This window comes from Aulonocara sp. 'chitande type north' Nkhata Bay, linkage group LG15 (assembly GCF_057382095.1).
Source record: "Aulonocara sp. 'chitande type north' Nkhata Bay isolate Kocher_YH1m ecotype deep benthic linkage group LG15, A_spYH_male_GT1.1, whole genome shotgun sequence".
Lineage (NCBI taxonomy): Eukaryota > Metazoa > Chordata > Actinopteri > Cichliformes > Cichlidae > Aulonocara > Aulonocara sp. 'chitande type north' Nkhata Bay.
In genome coordinates this window covers 14931485-14954480 of record NC_141358.1, presented here as the reverse complement: position 1 = coordinate 14954480, position 22996 = coordinate 14931485, and the positions used below count along the sequence as shown (strand labels likewise).

Genomic DNA, 22996 nt, shown 5'->3' with positions numbered 1-22996 from the left:
AAAGTGCCTAAATATATCATTTAAAATTGGTTCTTTGCCAAGTTGTCTGTTGTGTGCAGACACAAAACCTTTTCCTTGAGTTAAGTGCCCTTTTTATGCTTGAATGATTTATATTTAAGTGCTTTAAAAAAAAAAAAAAACATTCCTCTGATAATGGTCAGGTACAAGGACTGAAAATGAGTGAATGTCCAAAATAAAAAACTAAAAAGCACATAGGAAAAAAGTGTTGATTATGTGCAGCAGAGATGTACATTTTCTGTGGTTATATGCCGTTTTGATTCTTGTGAATGCAGATTTTCCTTGTGATCCCTTGAGGAAAGTTATAAGGCAGGAATGCTGAGATGGACAAAATTAACAGTTTCTCTCAGAGTGAAATGATTGCTGCCAAAATTTCCATCTGTCACTGTCAAAAACCTCACTTGATGCATTTTTTTATAGGTCAGCGTCTTTGTGGGAAAACATTCACTTTTTATTTCGTGCATGTGAAGCTCCCTTCCGTGACTTGCTCGGCTGTCTCAGAGTTGCCTTTGGTTTTAAAGCCCCTTAAAACATTTCTAAATAAAAAAACACAATGGACATGACCAGATTATAGTCTAAAGCTTCAAGCACATATGCCCAAGAACATGAACAAATGATGATTGCTCTTGCAACAGTACAATCTCTTTCAATTCGATTTATAGCCAAAATGTATACTTTGTTTTGTCCATGGAGCAACAGCCTGAAAGCAATCTAAATTACTCAACTTGGACAAGCAAACAAAACTCTGGACAGCCAGTAAACTCTCCACCCCACTTCTAAGAGATGAAATATTGTTGTTTATTTGTCGGCTGAATCTCAGGCCAAGTCTCTCTGAGCTTATACAGAGTTGGTGGGAGTGTCCACTGAGCATGGTAACCTTCAATAACAATGCTTAGGTTACTGTGACATCCAGATGATCCAGCTTTGATTTCATTACTATTTTAGTCTAATTTCACTATTAGCTGAAAGGAATGTATGACGTTCAATCTGGTGATGCCACAGCCCATCCCCTTCAAGGATGAATGAGCCCTTCAGCTCGCCACTGTTCCTGTACTGTGCTGGTATTTGCCTGTGTGTCCTTCCTGTTTCATTAAAAGAAGTCTGATAGTGTTGTGCAGCTGCTTCTGTGAAGATGAAAACACCACCTGGCAATTGAAACTCCTTTACATTAAGCATCTTGTGCATTCTTTAGCCAAATGCTGACAAAATATTGGTAGCCTGAAAATGTTATACTTCTTCAGTTGGAGATTCAGGTTGATTGTTCTTAGGAACAGTAAGAAACAAAAACATTCACTATCTGCCAGACCCAAAGTATCCAGTGTATTTTGGTTTCTAAGCTAAACAGGAAAAAAAAAAAAAAAAAAAAGATTATGTTTCCCTGTTCACCGACTCATAATATGGCCTGTCAAATTTCAGAAAATAGAGAAAGATGTCCATCACTTGTTCCAAGAGGTAACATGCAAAACCATATTTGGGGTCATTTGCACAAGAACCAGAAATACTCAAATTTAATATACTGGACCTAGCAAGTTTTAGCAAAACCTAGAAAATCTAGGTAATCTGTTTTTAAGCCATCTGGAAAAGAATAACTTTCTGTTCAACAACTAGAAGTTAAAGAACGGATAGCATATCTATTAAGTGAGGACGTGCTTCCAGCTCCTAACTACTCTGGTTTATTAAGGCTGTTGTGTTTTAACATGTTTTAATGCTCTGTATATTGTTCTATTTAATCTGAACAAGCCCCTAAAAAAAGAAAAAAAGAAAAAAAAGGGAATGGTCACCGTTGGCCTCTCTCGGTTTTTATTACCACTATTCATTTTAATGCTCAGTTTTAAAACCTTACGAGGTAACGACAGCCCAGCCCATGCAGCAGTATGTTGATGGTAAACCTTATATTGTGGATGGCCTATCTCAGCTGTTCTCCTGACTGAAGTTTGGTCCGGTTACAGCATCCTGCCATGCGATTGCTTTTGTCTCTAACCTTCAGGAAACCATCACGTTAACTTTTATCAAGTGGGGGAAAAAAAGTTACCGTTCATCCTCTAGCTTCACTGTGTTTATGTTATGCTAACCATAGCTGTGTAGCTAGGCACCACATAGCACATCATTATATACCAACTAGCCCAACTGCAGCAAAACTAAAAAAGTCACTGCTGTTATTTTTGTCTTCAATTATGTCGGAAGAGAAAGCAGAGCTGTACGTTAGAATTTTTTTCAGAAATCTCTCAATCAGAACATAGTATATCATGTTTGGGTAGAAACTAGTGAACCAACTTCCTGCTAACTTCTAACTCTGTTAAATGTAATAAATTCTGTTTTTGTGGATGCCTGGATGTTAAACTTAATTGTTACACCTGGTAGAGCTGCAATGCTGATCATTTTATTAAAGATGAAAGAATTTAGACAGTTTTTAACTCTCAGTGTTGCTGCAGTGTTTGCTTGACTTTGGGACCTGAAGAGGAGTTTGGACCCGGAAACGGCCAAGGACGTCAGACTTAAAGACTAGATAAAGAAGAAACTCATTCAGGTGGTGGCTTATTGTCACGTCTCCAACCTCATTCTTGCAACGAGCCAATTGGCTTCATTGTCTTTGCTGCTCCACTTCTGCACACATAAAGACCACTAAAACACTTCTCCAAAAAATAAATAAATAAATAAAAAATTCAAAGCTGAGCTGTTTACAGCCAATAGCAAATACATAAAACTTAGTGATTCTATAGTGACTCCAAATGATTAAACATGGAGGTACCCACGGTTGATCCTCAGTGCAAATACAGCAGCATCCAAAAGTAGCTTTAAATACATACAACACTACATGCATTTCCATCCATTAAAAGACACAGACGCTGTGTTATTTAGTCAAATTCACAAAAGAACACAATAATGGTGGATTAATCTGTAAGAGGAACATTACACAACATATCGCCACCTACTCAGGTTTTTCCAGCAATCCTGAATAATTAGGTACAGGCACATCACATAACCTTATACTTATACCTTCTGCATGATAATTACATGCAACACAGCACATCCAGGTGAGCAATAAACTTTCCCAAGGGGGCACAATTAGGGCTCAACTATAACAGCTACTCTTCTCAGTAGCAGTTTAATATTGACCAGAATTGAGTTCCGCTTGTAGATGTGACCCTCCACAACATCCCTTTTTCTCATGTAGCCTCTTGGGGAAATTCATTTCCACTTATTAAGTACATAAAGATTTACAGCTTCAGGTCTGACCAGATCCGAGGATGCATCACTTGTTTTTAGGTAACTTTCCAGATGCCTGTAAAATATAGTATCCTATAGTAGGGTTTCTGCCAGTGTAAATTATAAGGTCCCACTGGACTCTCAAACATGACTTTGATATATTTGTATAATTTAGAAAAAACGTTACAACCTTCAAGTCAGCAGATCTATCTTGTTGCTTGTACACATGTAATGTATTTTTTTATTTAAACATTCAAAAATGGTAGAAAAAAATAAAGTTAAAAAAAAAAAAAAACATTTAAGGGACCCAGAAAATATGATATGACTTAATACCATTGTGTCTATTCAGCTGAAATCAGTCCACTTATGTCTACTTCAATTAGATTAAATATGACAGATGAAGGATGAAACTTGTGCATCTGACTTCCTCATCGGTCCTCTAGCAGAAACACTGATCTGTAGACTATGCCGAAGTTGATAAGATAGATAAATGACCTCTATTAACTTTTCTTGGTTGGAGACAGATCATTGACTGAGCTGAAATCAGATGACAGCCAAATGCCCACAACATTCAAGAGTAATGAACAAGGAATAATCTGAACCACTGGTAGTAAGGTATTTAACATCTCAGAAGAGCCGTAACTTCATTGGCTATTCTTTGTCCTGATTCACACCGTCTATGTAACATATTTCACCACGCAAGCAGCAGGCATGCTTATTTAATTCCCCAAGTCACCACACAATATTGAAAAATAACTACAGTTGGACAAAACAAGACAAAATACTGTAGGAGGATGGCAAATATGGGAGGCGAGTGAGAAATTTTCACGCAGGGGAAAATGAAGCATGTGAAAGTGACGTAGGAGGAAAAAAAAAAAAGAGAAGCTGTTCTTAAGTGACGGTGGTGCAGCTGAAACCAGCGTAGGCTCGCTGATGATGGGAAGCTGGGTCAGTCTTAGGGTGAGCGCAGTAGCAACCAACACCTAGCAACACACAGGATGAGAGAGGGGGAGGAGGATGTGGCAAAAGTGCAAGCACTGAATGCAGTGAATGAAAAATGTAGGAGATCAAGGGAATAAAAGGGGAGTTATCTCATTTTCAGCTAAACCTGCAGTCTTTCCATATGACAAACTAATGAAAACTGTCTGACAGAGGTGAAGTAACACTAATTATAGAGCTGTCAGAAAAGGCAAAAACCACCTTTCACTCAGATGAGAAATCTTCCTGTTGTACTCCTGTGATCAAAGCAGTCCTCTCTGCAGCAGAATCACTGCCATCACTTTAAACACTCACCTCTTCATTATCATGTGACGCCAAGCATGGAGTATGCAGGAGAGCTATTATCAAACCAGTTTTCTGATAGTGCCGCTGCTATTTGTCTAACCTCTTTCAGAAGCCTGTCTGTACAGACAGCTGTGAACTAGGCTTACCCTTTAAGCTCAACCCATGTTTCTCTATTATAAGCAGCACTGACAAATGAGATTATAAAGAAATGACAATGCCAGGAGTGTTTAAAGTAACAAACCTGATAACCTGCTGGTGAGGGCAGGTTATCAGGTTGGCAGAGATCCAACCTTGAAAGAAAGCATCCCCCTTTTGTAAGAATTTATCCAATTCAAGGTTACAGTCTCATAGTCCTACAATGGCTTGTTTTTTTATTTATTTATTACATTTTCTGGTCCCTCAACTCGGTCCGGTTCCTAAAGGAGCTGAGCAGAGGTTTGTTCACCTTCTGGGTGGAGCCCAGACTTCCACACTGCAGCCTGACCACCTGTTACTTATCACCCTCATTAATAACCTACATTTATGGACCTGTTTGTGCACCCAGTCTCTGCCCGATTGTCTGTCTGGAAATCACACTTACCTATGTTACTCATGCAAACTTGTCGATTCCCTGCGCTAACTCCTTTGTCTCCCTGCTTCCTTAGGTGAAGTGTGGACCATTTACCAGAATCAGCTACCCATTTTGGTCGAGCTGGTCCACTTCTCACTTCTGCAAGCACCTTTAGCGGGTTCACCTTCTCAACTCACCTGCCTGCTCCGATGTTCTCTGCTCTTGCGGAAGAACAAAGTAGTGGCCTCTCCCTCAGGATTTCTCCCTTAGCTTTTTAATGCTTCTTTTCCACTAGCACCTACTCGTCTCAAATTAACTCAACTCTCTTTTTTTAGGGTTTTTCATTAAATGGTAGTACCTGGTACATTTTTGTTGCCTATTCGGCCAGGGGTCCAAGGGAGCTGAGTCAAGCTGAAAATGTTAAGTCAAAAGACTGCATACCACTGATTTGGCCAGGGACTGACCTCATTGGATGAGTCATGGGAGCAACTTCTCTACAAGAATCAAACCCGCCACATTTGAAACTCGGCATAAATAATTACGTATTCCTATTTTCAGTTTCTACTATAGAAGTATCTACTGAACAATTGTCTAGGCCATGAGCTAACTACTGTAATTTTTCACATTTGTCATGTGGGAAAAATTTGCATATTGTTGAAACTCAATTTCTTTTTCTCATAGTAAGATTTGTCAGGGATTAAATGCATACTTTAAATGTGTCATTACACTGATAAAAAGCAGAGTTAGACTGGTCTGGCCCAGTTAAAATCAAAGTGGGCTGTATGCCTCAATGTCCTACATTGTTTTGTTGTATTTGTGCTGCATACAAATGAGGTCACGGGAACTTTGGACAGCCTTGCTATAACGACCCCACTGACAATCTAGTTGTACTCAACTGAAATGAAACACTACCGAAGCAGAGTTAAGTTAAAATGAGTTCAGGTAACCTGAACCCTCTGCACTCACACTGAATACACCTTGTGAAAAATCATGGGAAATAACTCCTCGAGTCTCCCAGAATACTGGCTCTCTCCTCCTCCGTGGTCTGCCCCAGTTCCCCAGAGTCATCTTAAAGTCATCTCTCAGTTTATATTTAAACCTGTTGATACGCTCTTCTTGACTCGTGCATTTGAGTCTACCATTAACTACTGGTCTACATGGCCCATGACATACAGGGGAGGCTGGGCGCAGCTGTCACTGATTGATTGGTGTCTTACTAACCATGTTTCTACAAACTAAAACGCTAAACAAATTGCATCAGCGTTGACATTTACTGCTATGAAACGGTCATCACTAGATTTTGATTTGAGTTGTTGTTTTTTTTGTTTTTTTAAATTGCTCTCCCCGCTTTTCTTTTTTTTTTTTTTTTTTTTTTCTAAATGACATCAGAAACAGCAGTATGCGACATTACGTGATGGCAGAGCTTCAGTTCATCCTTTGTCTTTTTTTTTTTTTTTTTTTTTTAATAAATAGGACAGGGGGAATGAATGAGAGAGAGAGAGGGGGAGAGAAAGAAAGAAAACCCAAAGGGGAGAAGAGACGGTGAGAAGGGGGGGGGAAGAGAGAGAGAAAAAAAAAAAAACTCCTGGGTCACCTGTATGGAGAAAAAACAAACAAACAAACAAACAAAAACAAACAGAGGAGACAGCAAACAACAAAGAGCAACATAATAATAGAGAAAACAAAGCACCATCACAATAAACTAGCTAGTCATAGATATCAATATTTACTAAATAATAAACGATATTGTGCAGCACGCAAGATAGACAGCGCACAGTGTGCTTTGAGGCAGCAGCCAAGAAAGCTTTAGTCCGCGTCTGTGAATACCCATGTGTGCATACCTGTGTGGATCAGCATTCTTGCATTCCAAAGGTTTCTCCATGTAATGATCTGCTAGGGAGTGTGGGGGGGCCACAGCCCCGTCCTCCAGGGTGTGAAGCGGGTATGGAGGAGATCAAAACTCCAGACATCCAGAGGCCCCCAGAACACAAGAGACCATGGAAGACCAACAGAGGGGCAGCCGCGCCACTGTTCCAGTAAGAGCTGAGGAGAGTCCCAGATGAGGGCTCGCCCAGCAGCCGCGGAGCAGAAGTCAGGGGGAGTTGCAGTGACGCGCCCGTGAGCTCCGCCGGCCCCCAGCTGCGCCTGAGTGACCGAGCCCTAGGCCGAGAGGCCGGGGGCACCCCACCTCCAAAGGGGCCCGAGCGAGCCCCAGGCCCCAGGCCCCGACAAGCGGCCGCCAAGGAGTGAGCCGGTGTGCACCCGGACACCCACCCCCAGACACAAAGAAGCACCAACACACCGACACCTGAGGGAGTCCGCCACCGGCAGGGGAAGTGGTGGTGGGTGGAGATAGGCCTCCAAACCTTGGAGGGCCTGAGGTGTCCCCAGAGAGGTGGCGTCTGATACCCAGCCTGACATATAGACACAGACATACAGGCACACACAGACACAAACATCCATTCCCACCCTCATGCTCTCATATGCACTCACTCCACACTCAACCAACGTGGAGACAGACATAAAGAGACGCTGTACACACAATCACACTCCCCAAGCGTACTCTACAAACCGGGTCTAGGTACCCTTGCCCCTGGAGGGGGGAATTGCACCCAGACCCAGGTGGTGTTACCCTTTTCCCTGCGGTGGGGAGAGGCAGACCACCCCGACTCCGCAGCAGCAGGGAGGCCCCACACCCCAGACCGCAGTCGGACGGCCAACTCCTCCTACTAGCCCTCCCGCTCCAGCAGGCCGCAGAGAATGGGGGTGGGAGAAGACTCCAAACCTCCCTCCACCCGCTCATTGTAGTGTTGATGCATATGTGTTCTAAGGTGCAATTAAAACCCAGGAGGGAATGGAGCTACCTGCCAAGGAGCAGCAGGTAAGCGCATAGTCCCTCCTGCTAACCCTCAATGACTAAGTGTATTTAAAATTGAGAGGTGGGCAACGACGTCAGGGGTGAGGTATACACCCTGATGGTGATTTGGACTCCGTGATTGTGCCCACCCCCAAGATCCTATATGTATGTGTAATGAGAGTGTGAATAATGTGAATGTCTAAGTTGTGGGATAAAATTGAGGCAGAGGCAGCCAGAAGGGGACGGGGGGGGGGGGGGGGGGGGGGTAGCCTCCTCTGCACCCTGGTGACATACCCCCACTCCAAGGCCCTGCATGTGTGGGTGGTTGTGGAGGAGCGGGAAGAGGGAGGCAGCTGGAGATGGGGAGGGAAGGAAGGGAGGGGCAGGTAACCCCTCCCTGGGGCCAGCTCCCCCGCTGACCCCAGTAGGCACTCCCACCCTCCGCGACCCGCCAGGGAAGGGGGGCCCAGGCCCATCAGACCGGGGCCCAGTGCAGTAGCGCCCCCCGGCTCCACAGAGCCCTGGACAGTCCACCCAACCCCACCACAGAGAAAACTGCACCCACCCCACCAACCACACATCTTCCAGACTACATAAGACGGTAAATGCCCAGGCTGAGATCTTCCTCCACCTCTCCTGTATCTCCCCCTCCTGCAGAGAGTTCCTGAGAGAAGAAAGCTCCTGCAAGATGTGACCATCCCCCCCACCAGTTGAAGAGCCCCCCAGGCGGCTCGATGCACCGGCGGCACCCTGCTCCAGGGCCGGGCCCCCATGCACCCACCCGCCCACAACCCCGGCAACACACCAACCAGGACCCGAGCCCCCGAGGCCCGGCCCGGGCCCCAGCCCAGAGACGGAGCGCCCCCAAAACCTCACGCCCATCCCGGACCCACCCAGGGGCAGCCAGGTTGCCAGGTCAGTAACCCACGTCCGTCAGCACAGACCCTCCCCTAGCCCCGCTGCACGCAGCCGCGAGGAAACAGTCACCTGAGAGCCAACAGAGCCCTCAACCGGACGTGACCGCTACCCCGGGTTGAGCCCCCCAAGGAAGATGCCTCCGGGGAACCCCCCGACGCCCTAAGCCTGTCCCTACCCCCTCACCAATCACAACAGTGAAGGCGGGACTATGACCCCCCACCCCCACTAGGTGATGGAGCTGATAAAAGGGGCCCAGAGCAATTGATCTAATGTGGTGGCAGAGGCTGTGTCAAGACTAATGTAATCTAATAGATAATTTCTATATTGGTTAGAATTAAGATTATTTTTATTTTTCCAGTTCATGAGGACTGTTTTCTTGGCTATGCATAGGGCAGTGAAGATCATATGGGCTATATTCTTTTCTGAAGTGACATTATCTAAGCTGCCCAACAAACACACTAAGGGGGAGGTTGGAATGTTACATTTCAGACATTTTGATAAGTCTTCACATATCTCGCGCCAAAACTTTTGCACTTTTCATTCAAACACTTTTCACACATCATGATTGAAAAAGTGCAAAAGCATATTTTGCACGCATCGGATCAAAGCATATTTTAATGAGCAGGCAAATAACTAATAACTTGTATATAAATTATAAATTAACCACAACAGCTATTGCTTTTTAATGGCTTAATATGATTTATTATGATGACTCTAGGAGTGAAATTATAACACATTCTTTTGTTTTGTTTTTATTACTTTGAATTAATATGAAGCAATCTCTCATGCCAGGCCGAGGCAGATGGCAAAATAACCATCTAAAAAGCTTTTATTTACCACGAAACTGTGGATATTTGCCATGTGTGCATGCATATGCTTTTAGCTAGTCAACTGTGCCCTCCCTAGAGACATGGAGCAACATGGAGGCAAGACAGGTGGCGCAAAGATGGTGTTAAGCAAGTAGATCACAACTTGCCATTACTGTGAGAGCATTAAAAGTTTAACCACAAAAATCTGAAAGTCAGCGTAATATTTCTCTTTTAATGGTGAGGAAGCTTGAAGTTTGTGTGCTGTGCAGTTGTAAACAAGTTTTGCTTTTTTGGCTTCTTTTTCTGTTTTAGTTTCAAAAATAGAACAGAACATAAACTCTATGTGTTTAAAGACACATTGGGGTTTGGCAATGCATTTCATATTTCTATCAACTGAATTATGATGACAAGAAAGAAAGACACCAAAGGAAAAAGAAAATATGAAAAAGAAAAGAAAAGGGTCACCCAGACAGAACCAGGTCACTGCACCCCAGCCACCGCAAACCTATGTCTATATTTTTGTTCTAGATCACCCACAACAGCATAAAGAGGAGTGGCCCACAGACCGGCTGTACTTCTGACACTGCCTCCATCTGACAACAGACACTCTCTGCAGGTAGAGAGGCAGTCCATGGACTGCCAATGGACTTCCCACGTGCTACTACCGCTAAACCATTAACTGAGTAATTGCACTGTTAAAAACACCTTAAGAGTTACAAATTTCACATAAATCAAACCCTAAATCAGTAGCTTTAAAGCATGACATGAACTGCTGCCCACATTAGTAAGTAGACTCCTCGACTCAGCTGTGCCTGTGCTCACGGGTATCCATCATGATGATCTGCAGTGTGGAGTGAATCACTGCAGCAGTGACTGTTGTGTTTCTAAATGCTGCACATGACTCATTACTGTACTGTGGGAGGAAATCGGGCTGCTCAGGCCACCGGCTGCAACCACAAGTCTATACCATGATAAAACCTAGTATGTCCAGCTCACTATTCTTACCTTTGAATCATACAGTGGGGCAAAAACGTATTTAGTCAGCCACCGATTGTGCAAGTTCCCCCACTTAAAATGATGACAGAGGTCAGTAATTTGCACCAGAGGTACACTTCAACTGTGAGAGACAGAATGTGAAAAAAAAAAAAAATCCATGAATCCACATGGTAGGATTTGTAAAGAATTTATTCGTAAATCAGGGTGGAAAATAAGTATTTGGTCACCTCAAACATGGAAAATCTCTGGCTCTCACAGACCTGTAACGTCCTCTGTAAGAAGCTTTTCTGTCCCCCACTCGTTACCTGTATGAATGGCACCTGTTTGAACTCATCATCTGTATAAAAGACACCTGTCCACAGCCTCTAACAGTCAGACTCCAAACTCCGCCATGGCCAAGACCAAAGAGCTTTCGAAGGACACCAGGAAAAGTATTGTAGACCTGCACCAGACTGGGAAGAGTGAATCTACAATAGGCAAGCAGCTTGGTGTGAAAAAATCAACTGTGGGAACAATCATCAGAAAATGGAAGACATACAAGACCACTGATAATCTCCCTCGATCTGGGGCTCCACGCAAGATCTCATCCCGTGGGGTCAAAATGATCATGAGAACGGTGAGCAAAGATCCCAGAACCACACGGGGGGACCTGGTGAATGACCTGCAGAGAGCTGGGACCAAAGTAACAAAGGTCACCATCAGTAACACACTACAACGGCAGGGAATCAAATCCCGCAGTGCCAGACGTGTTCCGCTGCTGAAGCCAGTGCATGTCCAGGCCCGTCTGAAGTTTGCCAGAGAGCACATGGATGATACAGCAGAGGATTGGGAGAATGTCATGTGGTCAGATGAAACCAAAGTAGAACTTTTTGGTATAAACTCAACTCGTCGTGTTTGGAGGAAGAAGAATACTGAGTTGCATCTCAAGAACACCATACCTACTGTGAAGCATGGGGGTGGAAACATCACGCTATGGGGCTGTTTTTCTGCCAAGGGGACAGGACGACTGATCCGTGTTAAGGACAGAATGAATGGGGCCATGTAGCGTGAGATTTTGAGCCAAAACCTCCTTCCATCAGTGAGAACTTTGAAGATGAAACGAGGCTGGGTCTTCCAACATGACAATGATCCAAAACACACCGCCCGGGCAACAAAGGAGTGGCTCCGTAAGAAGCATTTGAAAGTCCTGGAGTGGCCTAGCCAGTCTCCAGACCTCAACCCCATAGAAAATCTGTGGCGGGAGTTGAAAGTCCGTGTTGCTCGGCGACAGCCCCAAAACATCACTGCTCTCGAGAAGATCTGCATGGAGGAATGGGCCAAAATACCAGCTACTGTGTGTGCAAACCTGGTAAAGACCTATAGTAAACGTTTGACCTCTGTTATTGCCAACAAAGGTTATGTTACAAAGTATTGAGTTGTATTTTTGTTATTGACCAAATACTTATTTTCCACCCTGATTTACCAATAAATTCTTTACAAATCCTACCATGTGGATTCATGGATTTTTTTTTCACATTCTGTCTCTCACAGTTGGAGTGTACCTCTGGTGCAAATTACTGACCTCTGTCATCATTTTAGGTGGGGAACTTGCACAATCGGTGGCTGACTAAATACTTTTTTGCCCCACTGTATGATATTTTGAGTATTACTCTCTTATCTTTGCATGCTCCAAGTGCTGGCTCACAGGGGGTCGTGTGATTGTTCTAGTTTCTTCTAATATAGTAAGGTCTTTACAATAAAATATTAAGCACCTTGAGCTGACTGTTGGTATGTAGTGGGGCAATAAATAAAACTGAATTAAACTGAATCTCTGAGAGCAGTCACACCAGACAAGGAACAGAAGCACATATCTTATCTTAAACCCAGAGTGAAAACTAGCACATTCCAAAGAATGTTTTCATCTTCCATGACTACCAAAAAATACCTTCAGCAAGTTGGATTTAGTCTAGTGAAACTGCGCAAACTTTTGTTTTAAAATCAAGTGCCCCAAAATAACAGCAACATGCTGAGACTTATGTTAGGTAGGTGATAAAGGAGCTTTGTCCTATCTAGTATATTCACACCAATCGTGACTATGTGCATAGTTTCCTCCCTGAGGACCATCTAGAACCCGGGGAGGGAACAAAACAAAAAAACAAAAAACAAACAAACTATACCATACTTACACATTTAGCAATTCATGCTGCAATTTAAATGATGCAACAAAGTTCCTGACTGCGGAAATGCAAATGTGCAAAATTAAACCCTAAAATGAGAAACACTTCTACCCTTAAAGTAAATAAAATCTGAATTCTTAAAAAACAAAGAAATGTATGGGCTGTATTCAAACATTAAGTGTTATACAGCTACCTTTTCTGTAGTTCATCACAGAAGAGGTTTGTTTATACACAGTGAGAAGTGCCGGAAGGGTTGAATGTTTGCTTTGAGGAAATCAGGGGCTGGGCTGAGACAACCCACAGGCCAGTTCTAGTCCTCGAGCCGTATTTTTCCCATATGTGTTCTACTTTAACAAACACTGCTCAACTTGTATTCAGAGGAAGGTGAAAGAGCCTGAGAGCAGGGAAGAGGAAAGGGCAGAGAGAAAGAAAACTTTAAATAAATCAAATAATATTGTGCTCTTTCTGTGTTTACAATATGGCCTTTGTGCTTAAAATGGAAAAGGGTTTTGCATGAGGACAGGAGCATGCACCTCGTGCGTTGCTGGCACGCCTGTCTAGACACAAGATCAGCCTTCATTTTTAATCCTGCTCAAGTGTACAGGATGTTACACCGGGACACAGATGAGCCATCTATTCTATTAAATAATTAGCAGGTGGGGATTAATTGCGGCTGTTGTTTAGGGAATTGCATGAGGTTGTTTGAAATGCATATGTGCAACCTCACCATGTTCGTGATCTCCGGGTATGCTGGCTCCACCAGAACGCCCCTGTTGGTCGAAACGTAATCCACAAGCTCGTTAAGTGTGGCCCTCTTGATCTCCTTGCTTTTCAGGTCAGTGACTGAGTCCAGGAAGTCAAAGAGCATGCAGCACTGTTGGAGTTTCTGGGTGAACAGTTCTTGCTGCTCTGTGGACGGGGCATCTGAAATCACACAAAAGGAGGAAATACATTGATTCACTGCTGATATAGTCTACAAAGCGTTATTTTATTCCCCATTGAAACAAGTTATAGATAAGAGTCAATTTGGGATAATGATGTAAATGGTGTGAGTTGTTTGTGTGACAGGACATCTGCCTAGGCTGATTTTTGTTCTCGGCAATTCAAAACAATACAGTATGAGTAGTACACAGCTTCTCTGCTGATCAGACGGACAATACAACAAATGTATTTGCCATGCAGAGGCAACCTAGTCATCATTATCAGATATCCCTAACTCAGCTCTGACTGTGTGAACAAAAGCTCCACCCACATGAGGCAGTGGATGAGCTGACAAAGGCCATGTATCAGATCAATTTCAAAATAATCTTTATTTAAGTCATGCAAAGCTCTAGTAGAGTCCATGTGAGCAGTACCAGAATAAAACAGATCTACATCCTCCATGTGTATAAATATTCAATATATATGTTGCACTGATTTATTGATCACCAGAAAACTTTTGTAAATCGATTAACTTTAAGCCATATTTTTATGCAACTACTGCAACCTATGCTGACACCAGAAATCCTGAAATGAAGAGGGTTCTTATTATGTGATTCATACAGTGGCCATGAGAAGTCAAATTGACTGCAATTTAACAAAACACAGACAAATAGAAAGAAAAAAAAGAAGAAAAGAAGACCCTCCCCCCCCCCAAAAAAAAAACTCTAAGAAAGGAAGAAAGAAAATAAGAATTTGGGCTGTGCGATATGACAAAAATCTCCCAATATAAGACATCTATTGTCCCGATAACGATATAAATCACAAAAATGTAAGATTTTCTGTAAATTCTGTGAATCTCGGGCAGCTCGACTTGCGTGAAGTGTTTCCAGCTGGGCGTCGTGTACCTGGAGTAGAGTGTTTTAACCGATGCATGAAACAATACATTTTTAGACATAAGTTGTAATGGCCGCAGTTTTCTTTGTGAGTATTTATTACACAGCGTGCTGCGGGGAAAAGTCTCAACAGGATCTTGAGCTTTATTCTGAAAGGTTTATGTGGAAAATAAACAAGCGGTCTGTAGTGTGGTTATATTAAATATAAGAGAAAGAGAGAACTTTAAGAAATTAATATAGCCACTACAGTGACCATTAAAACGGTGAAAAAATATTGGCGTAAAGTTTATTTTTGCTGCACTTCTAATGTGTTTCATTCAATTTCTATTGTGTTTTGTGTGCTCTTATAGAGCTTTTCCATTTGCTGTTATGTTGCTAAGTTGCAGTGCATATGCCCTCAGGGCCACTGTAATATCTTATCATATTTGATAGACAGAACAGTTGAAATAATAAATTACCAAATCATTAAAACTATAAAATTGCAGCCTTAAAACACGCAAACACATTTGTGGTCTCTCAGTCTGTTGCTACAGAATCTTTTAAACAGAATGAGCAGCCAGGGTGAGAGACTGTGTTATTGAGTGATATTACATAACTGAACAGGCAATACCCCCATGAAATGGTGAGACATGTGGAGATCTCACAGTGAGGCAGAGCCAAAAAATTCACAATGACTTTGACACGTAGTGAAAATTTTCCAGCAGCGTTGACGAGGTACTTATACAACTGAACTCTGCTGGCCAGACCACTGGCTGCTGTTCAGAGTGAATTCAATATGGAAGTGTAACTGTACCAATGCTTACTTGTTAATAACGACTTTGCCTTAATGCCAATTTTCCAAAGTATCAGATCGCAAAGGATTCCATACAGAAAGGGCAGACAGAATACCAAACTGGAACAAGAAAGGTAAAAGGGCCATGATGCCCCCTGCAGCCTAAATGTGCTGTGGTTAAAATGACCCATGGATAGCTCCCATTTCCTCCCAGTGAATGGTAGACATGTGTGAGCCTGGGTGCCATCACACTGGGCAGTCATGCTAGATTTAAACACACAGTATTATCTAGGGAGTGAGGAGCACAGAGTTAAGCCTCCAAGAACGAGCAATACAGCTTATGTACAAAATAAATACGGTAAAGTACGTTTCTCAGTTTCCCCACTGCAAATATTTTATTTGTCAAGTAATGACGCGTGGGGCTATTGTACTGATATACAACAGCAGTTACCTGATGCTCCTAAGACTTAGGAAGTAAATGATACAGTACTTTCAAGAACAAAATAAAGAGTTTGCATGTCAGCTGAGTCAAAGTAATCTGGCCTGACTTAAATGACGTATGCACCACTTTATACAGAGGTGTCTGGATGTTAACCTGGAAGTAAAGACAGCTGATGACTAGAAGTGATAGCAACTTGTACAGATATGGTGTTCAGTGGTCACTAAGCCTCAAAGTACCAAACATTTTTGCTTTTTTGTTCCTTTTTGTTTGTGTACATCCACCAACAGAAAAAGAAACACTCATAGGGAAGCAACAGACTGATACTGAGGACCACTGCATTTGAGGCCAGCCAGCAAGACAACCTGCAGTGAAAATATGAGATTGGAATAATCAGGGCTAACTGGTTCCCAGCAACTGTCATTTCAGCTTAAAAGGATAGTAAATCATTGTCTTGGAGGGATTAAAAAGAAAGAAAGAACAGAAGGAAGGAAGGAAGGAAGAACACTAGCCTCTGGACTAGTGCAGACCTTTAAAGCAACTTAAAAATTATATTCACTGGGGTTGAGGCAGTTTATCTTGGATAAACAGTGTGTGTGTGTGTTCGTGTGTGTGTGTGTTCGTGTGTGTGTGTGTGTGTGGGGGGGGGGGGTATCATTCAACTTGTTTCTATTGTTAATGATCACAGGGTTTGTGGGCTGTGAAGTTTTATTTCCCCCAACCAAACTGGAACATCCCAAACAAGTTTAAGAACCAGTGGGTTGAGGTTAGGTGACTGACTTCATTGTTTTTAAACTGCTTTTGGGGGTCAGTGCTTATTATTCTGAAGCAGCACACAATCATTTTTAGAGCATTTCACTGAATCTGAGCAGAAAGTACAGCTATCATCAATAAACACCAGTCACCAAGTTCCACTGGCAGCTATAATCCCTCCAGCATCACACTGCCTCCACCATGTTTCACAGATGATGGGATATGCATGGGATAATGAGCCCTTGCCTTCCTTCTCTATACGCTTCTCTTCTTCCCATCATTGCTGCAGCTTCAGTGTCACCCATACAAGTCATCCATTTATCTATCAATATGAAACAAAGGTATTTGCTAAACGCACCTCTGTTCCTTTGAGTCTAAAGTTAAACGTTCTTCAGTGCATTATTAATATTTTTCTCTCTAAAGCACAATTCATTTATGATTTTTCATGGTCATGCAGAAAATGACAAAGCTCTCTGCCACTGCTTGACGGAAACAGAAACCCTTCATTGTCTGTTTTCACATACTCAGAATATGTTTCATGTAAGAGATTGCAAAAAAAAAAAATTCATCTCTTTAGAGGGAATTGTCTTTATTCTCCCAAGACCAAGGATGGCTGGGCCTACTAGATACAGTCTGACACTGTGGATGCTATCCCCAATGTGGAGCTATTTTTGCCTTTCGCATACAGATGCATTAGTGCACAAATTCCTTAGGGTGCTTACCAAGGAAGGAAATATTTCCATTAGAACCAAGGAGCCATGAACGAGAACAAAGAACATGAAAGCATCTGCGAGATCAGACAGAAATACCAAATTAATCAAGCTGCCAAAGATGCAAAGTTTAAAGCAGCAAACACTCCTTTTATTCTTAAAGATAAAACAGGACTCTTGTTGTATATCGAGTGACTTTAGTATAGCCAATGGTAGTCACTTTTTTTTTTTTTTTTTTAAACACTAATCCTACACAACTTTAGAAAATCACTTACACTGTCTTGATGTAATTTAAACGGCATACATGAGTCACAAAGTGAATCTGGGCTTGAAAAGAAAAACAGATATATAATTATTCCTTAGAGTCAATTTTGGTAGCTCAGTAAAAAATTCATAAATGGCTTTAACTGTGTCTCGGCTGATCTCTGCAGGCACTGAACTATTGAATCTTCTGAGTATGAATGCCTCTACTGAGTGAATTTTGATGGCTGAACAAAAAGAGCCCTGAATTATAGGTTTAACTATTCATTACTGACCTTTTTGAACATCTTCAAAAAGACAGAGGGCCTTTAAATTACAGAGAAAGGAATCATGATTACTCAGCATTACACAGCAGTTAAGAATAGATGTCATTATTTGAGAAAATACGTTTAAAAATAAATAAATAATAATATTTAAATCCAGAGATTAATTCCAAAAATATACTGATGATTGGTTTGCTGAAAACTCTAATACTGAAGTAAGACAGCATGTCATATGCTCTACATTTAGCAACACCAGACTAAATGTTGCCGACCGCTGTCATGAAGAAACCACATGTTGCACAAAACTGTTAGTAACAGTATTTTCTGGGCTCCATTTTACATTGGTCAAATTTCTTAAAGCTTCTGTAGACAGATGAATACCACAAAAAAAAAAGAAAAGAAAAGAAAACAAATCTGAAGGATTTGTCACTGTTCAAGCGTTTTTGAGCATCAGACTTAGAGAAACAAAGCAAGTTTGGTCAGGAATGTGTCATTGTTATTAACAAACTCTACAATTACATCAGTTTTTGCAGTAGTAGTATTATTTGCAGAAGTATTTGCAGCAGTGACTTTCTTAAAAGCAGCAGTTTTGGGTTGTGACCAGTGTAATGTATTTTCAGTATCATCTTAAAGACACTTAAATGTTTTGCATGAACAACTCAGGCTGTTTCACAGAAACACTGTGCACTGTGGAAGAAGAATAAAGACCAGATTTGATGACAAAACAGGAAATATGATCTCAGCTCCACAACCACACAACTGCAGAGTCTAAACACGGCATGAATTATTCAATTACCCACAAACAGATGAGCCACAAATTAAAGAAGAAAAAAAAAACTTAATGAAGAAACACTAGAAATGAACATGCTACCATATGGAGTAGAGGTGTTCACTGAATAGCTTGACAAGAATGAAAAGTCATAAAAAAAATATTCCAAATAGTGCCCACGTTTTACTTTTAATGTCAAAAACCTTCTCCACTATGCACATAGACTAAACATGTTTAGACCTTTTGCATTCATAACATTAAACTTAACTGTCCTTTTACCAAAAAACAAAAAAGACACCATAAAATGTTAGGGTGTGCGTGCACAGAGAGTCAACACACAGTCATGGTTTTACAGAAAGCTATGGTAAAAGGAGATGAAGAGCTGAAGTGGAAGCATTGTACAATTAATTGCACAGATTGTACAAGTTCAATATTCAATAAGAGAAGCATCCGTTCCAGCAGAGTACATAATTACATGCACCCAGTGATTTATGAGCATGAGGGCTCTCATTAATATGCACACAGGGCAAATATCTTGTGTTCCCTCATATCCACAGAAACTAAACCAGCCCACACCAATCAAAAGCACGCACGAACTAAGCCCCTGCATCCAGCAGGATATCTGGGTCCACATTAGTTTGCAATTTTTTTCCTGCTTCAATTAGTGTGGATTTGTGTTAACTACATCCAAGGTACGCTACACCCCACCTCTGGTAATATGATCCAAATATATCTATAACTTCTCAGGGAACCTGCTAAACAATAAACAAACAATGTCAATAACATCACCTTCCTTGTGGGGGGCCAACCTGTTTAAATTATGTTCAACTATCAAACCACTTTCATAATCCTGTAGGTTAGAGCTGAATAGAACATGTCAGTTGGGTCTTCATTTGGAGTTTCGGTGAAAGAGGACAACAATTTAAACACGAGGACTATTGTCAAAACCTAATCATTCAGATTGAATTAGTTTAATTGCCCCACCCTGCAGGAAGTTGTTAAGATGTTTACAGATAAGAAATGATGATGGGTATCAGTTTGTCCAAGGCCCTTGGTTGCACACAACAGCTCTCCAGTGACCACCTATTAGATATGAGAAGACCTGATTTATCACAAAGGCAAATCCTGCTTAAATATGGTCATGATATCCAAGGATCTCTGAGCAGAGCACCTAAAAGTAAAATTCTGCTATCACTTCTTAGGATTAATCAATGCGAAAACATTTTTGAACCAAAGTTGGAACTCATCAGCCAAATTCAGTCCTACGTAGGTCAGCCTCTGATATTAGCCAGACACAAAAGACTGCGCAAATCTTGATGCCAACTGCAACATGCAGGATGGCTGGTTTTATCACAGTGGGCAGTTTTCACAGAATTTTAAAATATCATCTGAATATCATTGATGCTGGAACACAAAGAAACAATGTACTGAGATTACTGCAGTTACACAATCAGTTTCCATTTTAGCATCCCGTGTTTCATTGCCCCAATGAGTGTTTTGTTGTGCCCTTGATGAACAGTGCTCTGCAACAAAGGGCAACAGTCCAACGGGAAAGCACAAAAGCAGTATTCAGAGGGAACAAACGGAGGATTTTGGCATTGGATATAAAGTTAAAATAGAATTTAACACTATTGAAGGTGATTTTATTAACAACACGCTGCTGACATAGCTATAAAAAGCTGTAACAGCTGAACTCAAGTGTTTAACCTCTATTTACATTTTGATGAATACCACTGTGCAGCTACAGCACTTAGTGTCCTCTCTCAAATCCCCCCCAAAAAAGAACTTAGTGCCTCACAGTACTCTCATGCACACTATGAGGGAATGCATCACGTCCCTGCTTTGATATTAAGGCTTGCGTAGTGGTTTATTCAGGCTCAGTGTTTGGCTCTAAACAGCCAAACCATTAACTAATAACTTAAATAAATAAAGGTTAGGTTTCCCTTTCTTCTGGGATAAAGATGTTTAATTATGCTGTGGAAATGTTATGAAGCTGATGATGAACAGCCTGAGATGGGGAACTTCAACAATGTATTTTTTTCATTAGCAAAGCCCAACTGAGTTAGGAAGAAAGACAGAAAGAACGTATCATCACTCCTGCAACACGTTGAAGAACAAGAAACACACATGGCAATGGCAGTGAGCGAAAAACGCTCTCAGCTGTGGTTACACTTGTCAAAATTTGATACAATATTTGTAGTGCAAAAAATGCAAAACAGGCCAACACATCTAATCTGAGGAAACAAGGTCAAACACAAAACATCTAAAAGCTGAAGAGTAGGAAAACATCTCTGTCCCTAGTTTCTCCAAATCTTTGTACATTTCCTCAGATCCATTTAAACAGTTTCAGCCACTTCCCTTCAGGAATTTCCTGACATATGTGAGTCCTCATTAATGCTATGATTTTGATTCCTTATATTGAGATGATGATTGTTATTCTGTCACTGATAGGTTCAAAAACTGGCAAAAGAGTAGCCTGAAAGGCACAGCAGGTATCCACGGTGCTGAACAGGCTGGTTCACTTTAGTTGTGCTATGTTGACACGGCATGTAGGTGCATTTCTAGGTAGGGTTATACCATAGAGTTTAGAGGGGTCTGCAGTTACAATGCAGCAACGACAGATTTCTCACTGAAGCATAACACCCCAAAAGATGTTGAACCCATGCATGATGATGACTTTTAGTGAGACATCAAACAGATATCACACTTATTTCATGGTGCTGGTTAACATTTTAACTTTGCATTTTCACTAGCATTAGTAATTTAATGTCTCATAGTGGTTTCGCCACCAACCCCTGATGGTAAAGGCCCACCCCTCTTTTCACACCTTGGCTGTTAATGATGAAACATTAATAGTAGGTCAAGGGCTATCTCCAAAGGGGACACATCCACTAGAGTTTAAATACCTGGGACTGTCCACCTTACGTTTTTAGAAAAAAAAAAGGAGCCTCTTTGATGAGAGGTGAAATGTCTTTACAAACCTAAAGAAGCCGATTACATTTCTTTTTCAACCACTTGAGATGAGCATTTATTTTATTTTATTTTTATTTTTTTACACGGACTGAAATGAAATTTCTTGCTAGAATACTGTTTATGTTAAACAAACACATTACACAACATGTATGTCTGAAACCTTAGTATGTGATCATGCTGCTTAATATTATAGCATTCAAATAATGTGGCAGTGACGTCAATGTCAGAGACATTGTAGAAAGCAACCAAACAGCTGGTGCAGTTTGCAAGATGTAAATATGTAACAAAAATATTTCAATTGAGACTTGGACTAATTTTGTATCATAAAATTTAGAGCTAATTACTTCAAAATTAGTAATGGTACTGTTGGGTACTTAAATCCATGTTTAGGTACCAGTTCAGGAATGGAAACTACCCAACACAAGTCAGCATATCTCACTAGACACAACTGTGACAAACACGTGCACAATTTAAAACAAAACAAAAAAAAATTAATGGACTTAAACATTAAAAAAAAAACCAAAAAAAAAAAAACATTTGATTATTAATCATTTATCTATTATTTGTGGTAGGCTGGGGGTACAGTATTTGTCAGTAAGACGATGTAATTCATTTTTAAGGCCAACATACAGGAAAAAGACCAAAATTTAAACCTTACTCTTGCCCAGTGGTCCAGACTGAACATATGAGCGGGGCAGTTCTGTGCCCCAGGCAGCATGTGTGACAGGCACACTATAAGGACACATCGCCATTGTCAACATGGAACAATCATCATGATGGTACAAACACTGGGAGTCCCCAAATATATTTACATCAACTCCTTAAGAACCCTTTACACTAATACTTGGGCTTTTGATGCCCATCAACACTTCACAGAAATAAAGCTTAGTAGAAAGACACCAAAACAAACTGAGGCAAGGCATGCAGGTCAGGTGACCTCTGAAGTGACAGATTAGTCCTCAAGTTCTATCCTGAGACCCTAGATGTGAAATTATCTTGGCAATGCTTCAGAAGCCCATTTGAACCTAGACATAGGTTTTTTTGTTGTTGTTGTTGCTGTTGTTTTTTTTTTTTAAAACATACAAATTAATATTTTTCCCCAGCAGTCCATGTCTTACAGCTTAACATTTGATGATAAAGTTATTTTTAGTTAAATAAAGAAGGGGAAAAAAAAAATCTTCTTAGGATTAAGACTGGTGTGGTAAAATTACCAATTGATAACACAAACTGAACTGACATAACCTTTAGGCCCCTGAAAGCTCTCTGCCAATCCAGCTAGAGAATGTTCTGTACTCCATGTAACCTGGGACGCTCCACCAAAAAAGACATCTCACTTATATGAGTAGTAATAATAATTTCTACTCATGCATATTTCATTTTACATGGGATGCTTTCTGGGGGTTGAGACTGCTTTAAAAAAAAAAAAAAATCCTCCTTTCATGACAGG

General features: G+C 41.3%; 1 protein-coding gene across 1 annotated transcript in view; it reads right to left on the bottom strand.

Moving 5' to 3' along the window:
* ppp2r5a (protein phosphatase 2, regulatory subunit B', alpha isoform) overlaps positions 1-22996 on the bottom strand; it is a 62112-nt gene that overhangs the window by 20736 nt on the left and 18380 nt on the right. Inside the window, exon 2 of the mRNA XM_086264504.1 lies at positions 13523-13719. Coding sequence (XP_086120630.1) covers positions 13523-13719 — 197 coding nt within the window. The remainder of the gene's footprint in view (positions 1-13522; positions 13720-22996) is intronic.